At 33.3% G+C, this 5,104-nt stretch overlaps 1 protein-coding gene across 1 annotated transcript in view; it reads left to right on the top strand.

The window, feature by feature from the left end:
* Nucleotides 1-3,423: 3,423 nt before the first annotated feature.
* LOC109586566 (uncharacterized) overlaps nt 3,424-5,104 on the top strand; it is a 1,727-nt gene continuing 46 nt past the window's right edge. Inside the window, exons 1-2 of the mRNA XM_020002767.1 lie at nt 3,424-3,972; nt 4,034-5,083. Coding sequence (XP_019858326.1) covers nt 3,424-3,972; nt 4,034-5,083 — 1,599 coding nt within the window. The remainder of the gene's footprint in view (nt 3,973-4,033; nt 5,084-5,104) is intronic.

Below are 5,104 nucleotides of genomic sequence, written 5' to 3'. Positions count from 1 at the left end.
AGTTACAACTAGCTCAGGCATTAAAAAATTCAAAAATTGTGCATTTGCTGCTCTTTAATTGGAGTTTGACTACTGATCCATCCATTAGGCCAGCATTATTCTGGAATTGAAGTGCTACCTATTATTCCCAAAATTATTCCGGAATAATCGGGACACCCCTATCTGCACTGCTAAGTGCTGACCACACCTATAATTTATTTTATGGATCAGTGCAGTAATTGCATTGTTGCAGTTTACTCAAAATCTAGTATCCTTTTTTCAAATCATGATGGGAGCAGTACAAGTAACACATATTATCCCTCAGGTGAATCTCAGCAGGCGAGTCCACGCACCATGGTGCTTCATTCCTAACTTACACACAAAAGGACAAGTGATGAATTTAATTGGAACACCTCAGGTGTTCCAGTTAAATTCATCACTTATCCTTTTGTGTGTAAGATTGATGCAGGAAGGTGTGGCATTTTAATAGGCTGTTAATATGAATTACTTGCATATTAAATTGGAGTTACTTTAGTGAGCCATGCTCTTTGTTTTTCTTTGTTTTTCACCAATGCCAGGAGGTGGTTAATAGAAAGTTCAGCTAATTTAAATTTTGTACACTTTAGTTGCAACCACATAAATTCAGTGACTTTGTTAATTCAGTGACTTTGTTTAACCTCCTCTGGGTAGATACTAGTCTCGCATAGCCAGGCTCTTCCCTTTATTGACATTGGGGCGGCCCAACATCAAACAGCGGAGGAGTCTGGGTACACAAGACTAGGTACAGTAGATATGATGCATACCATAAATCACAAAATTTGCAAAAAAAATTAGCAATTAATAACTTTTAACATCATATTCCATTAATACACACATTAATATATAATAATACATTAATACACATATGGTACATGCAAACTGCAATCAATGTCTATTTTCCAATTTCATGATCTTTTTGACCTACAACTTGTTATTGGCTATTGATATTTTTAGCTTTCCATTATTCTCATTGTATCACAGGTTCATAACATTCTCAAAAGATGGCAGTAAGTCATGTCAAATGTGTAATTTTATTCTCTTCTTCTATGATACCATTGTGATACTTTACTAAACTGTGTTATTCACAATCTTTTAGCTAGTAAGTCACATCACATGTGAATGTGTAATTTTATTCTATTCTTCTGTGATACCATTGTGATACTTTACTAAACTTGTAATCTTTTAGTGGGTAAGTCATGTCACATGTGAATGTGTAATTTTATTCTTTTCTTTTATGATAATTGTGATACTTTACTAAACTGTGTTATTTACTCATCTTTCAGGATGTAAGTGACGTCACATGTTAATATGTATTTTATTCTTTTCTTCTATGATACCATTGTGATACTTTACTAAACTGTGTTATTCACAATCTTTTAGCTAGTAAGTCACATCACATGTGAATGTGTAATTTTATTCTATTCTTCTATGATACCATTGTGATACTTTACTAAACTTGCAATCTTTCAGTGGGTAAGTCATGTCACATGTGAATGTGTAATTTTATTCTTTTCTTCTATGATAATTGTGATACTTTACTAAACTGTGTTATTCACCCATCTTTCAGGATGTAAGTCACTTCAAATGTGAATGTGTAATTTTATTCTTTTTTATCATAATTGTGATACTATATTGAATTGTGTTATTCACCATCTTTCAGGATGTAAGTGACGTCACATGTGAATGTGTAATTTTATTCTTTTCTTCTATGATACCATTGTGATACTTTACTAAACTGTGTTATTCACCTTTAGAGAGTAAGTCACATCACATGTAAATGTGTAATTTTAATCCTTTTCACTATGATAATTATGATACTTTACTAAACTGTGTTATTCACCATCTTTCAGGATGTAAGTGATGTCACATGTTAATATGTATTTTATCCTTTTCTTCTATGATACCATTGTGATACTTTACTAAACTGTTATATTCACCTTTAGAGAGTAAGTCACATCACGTGTAAATGTGTAATTTTAATCCTTTTCACTATGATACCATTGTGATACTTTAATTCACAATCTTTTAGTTGGTAAGTCACATCACATGCAAATCTGTAATTTTATTCTTTTCTTTTATGATACCATTGTGATACTTTAATTCACAATCTTTTAGTTGGTAAGTCACATCACATATGAATGTGTCATTTTATTCTTTTCTTCTATAATACCATTGTGATACTTTACTAAACTGTGTTATTCACAATTTTTCAGAGAGTAAGTCAAGTCACATGCAAATGTGTAATTTTATTCTTTTCTTTTACAATACCATTGTGATACTTTACTAAACTGTGTTATTCCCAACCTTTCAGGTGGTAAGTCACATCACATGTAAATTTGTAATTTTATTCTTTTCTATGATGCCATTGTGATACTTCACTAAACTGTGTTATTCACAATCTTTCAGTCAGTAAGTTACCTCACACTTGAATGTGTAATTTTATTCTTTTTTTCTATGATGCCATTGTGATACTTTACTAACTGTGTTTTTCACAATCTTACAGATAGTAAGTCATGTCACATGTGAATGCGTAATTTTATTCTTTTTCTATGATATAATTAATACTTTACTAAACTGTGTAATTCAAAATCTTTTAGATGGTAAGTCACATCACACGTGAATTTCTAATTTTATTCCATTTCTTCTATGATACCATTGTGATACTTTACTAATTTAAACTGTGTTGATGACAATCTTTCAGTGTGTAAGTCATGTCACATATGAATTTATAATTTTCTTATATGATACCATTGTGATACTTTTCTAAACTGTACGTGTTATACACAATCTTTCAGAATGTAAGCTACATGTATGTGACATGTGAATGTGTAATTTTATTTTCTTCTTCTATGATACCATTGCGATACTTTACTAAACTGTGTTATTCACAATCTTTCAGGCAGTAAGTCACGTCACATTTGAATGTGTAATTTTATTCTTTTCTTCTATGATACCATTGTGATACTTTACTAAACTGTGTTATTCACAATCTTTCAGCAAGTAAGTCACATCACATGTGAATGTGTAATTTGATTCTTTTCTTCTATACCATTGTGATACTTTACTAAACTGTGTTGTTGACAAACTTTTAGGCAGTAAGTCACATTGCATGTAAATTCTGTGATTTTATTTTTTAATGTTAATCATTGTGTTGCCTTTTTAGCTCATTGTAAGTGATGCAATATGTATAGCTAATTTTTATTCCAAAATTCCTGACATCGTTGCTATCTTGTAGAATAGAAGTAAGTAAATGCAGTAAACTATAGCAAGAGTACATATAGTGATAATCATATTACATGTATATATTTTCAAATTTGTCTGCAATTATAACTGACTTTATAACTGACACTTATAACTGACACTTTATAACTTTATAACTGACACTTTTTAACCTAGCATACAGAAATGGCAGAGTTATTTTTTTTCACAGGATTGCCAATTGCCAATACAACAGATTTGTTTCTAGTTACTTATCCTATATATATTTATTGTTTAGGTCCATATGAAAGATATCAGAGAGCTCTCGAAGAACAAGGAAGTGCTGATGTAGCGTATGCTCGTCTGATGTTACTGGGATCAGCTGGTACTGGCAAGACGTGTCTCAAGCGTTCATTAATGGAAGAACCTTTCAATCCTCATACTACAAGCACCATTGTATCTGATGTATCCTCTGTACGACCATTTGGACATGAGTGGAAAACAATGAGAGAAAAATTGAGAGATAAAAAATGGAGAGAAAGCACAGAAGAAGATGAACTAAAGGAGCTGGCTCGTTTGTTTGAATCCAGTCTATCTAAATCATCCTCTGATGTTGCATCTGAATCAAGTTTAGTATCTGGTTCACTTGATTTATCTTCCACAAAAAGTAGTGCCAAATCTTCAGATCTAGATGCAAAAATCAAAGTGTTACTTAAAAGAGCTCGTACATATCAAATGGCAGACTCTCATGTTCAAGTGAGTCATGTGTACTTGTGTACATTAAATTGCATTGTAACATAATGATGTTAATTTTTAGCCATTTCTTCATATATGGGATTGTGGTGGTCAGCCAGTGTTCCTTGAGATTCTCCCAGCCTTCCTCACTCCTCGTACAATGTTTCTCCTCCTGTTTGATGCCTCAAAGGATTTCAGAGAAAGATGGCAGTCACGTCAGAATACTCCTGATGGTGAAGTGCTGTTTGGTGAGGTAGTGAATGAAAGCACAAGTGATCTAATGGCTAAATGGATGTCTACAATACATTGTTATCTCGTAAAGCGCAAAATAAATGATTCAAGATGCAGCTACTTCATGGTCAAGCACAACATAGATGATACTTCATCTTCTCCTAGTCTCTATTGTATTGGCACTCGTGGTGACATGCTAAATGAAAAGGGCAAGAAAAAAGTAAAAAAGCAAATACAGTCCCTGTATGAGAAGAAAGAGTTTGCAGATCTTATTGAAGATGTGCTAATCGTTGATAATACGACCTCAGGCAAAGGAGAAGAAGAAGATCCAAGCATTACAAAATTACGTGGAGCAATTGATAGTTTTATCAGTAATTTAGTTGTCAAAACCCCTGTTAATTGGTTTCTCTTTCGCAAAGTTCTTCAAGAGCTAAAGCAGAATGTCATTGGGGTATCTGAGGCAATTGCTATTGGAAAAGCGTGTCATATACCAGCAGGTGACATTCCTGAAGTATTGAAGTTCTATCATGAGCTGGGAGTTCTGCTTTACTATCCCAAAATAAAAGGGCTGACTAAAAAAGTCATTCTCAGTCCAAAATGGTTTGTTGATACCATCGGGAAGGTGTTCCCACTAGAAAAAGGATGGAGTGGAGGGAAAAAATGGTATTTGTTGCGAAATAAAGGCATTCTTGTTCAACCACTCTATCAAGAAGTATGGCAGTCAAGTGGTATTGATCCAACAGAAATAATTGAATTTTTAGTTCATTTTCGTCTTGCAGCTCAAGTTCAAACTAAGCATTATGATAGTACATCCAAGCAGTATTTTCTTCCAGCAGTGCTACCAGGATACACAGGTGATCCTAATGAAGTGCGACCTGGTTATAAGCTAAGAGCCTCACCTGTACACATTACATTCTCCACT

Source organism: Amphimedon queenslandica, unplaced genomic scaffold, assembly GCF_000090795.2.
Source record: "Amphimedon queenslandica unplaced genomic scaffold, v1.1 AMPQUscaffold_12836, whole genome shotgun sequence".
Taxonomy (NCBI): Eukaryota; Metazoa; Porifera; class Demospongiae; order Haplosclerida; family Niphatidae; genus Amphimedon; species Amphimedon queenslandica.
Note: the sequence above shows the minus strand (reverse complement) of the source record. Positions and strands in the feature narration are given on the sequence as shown.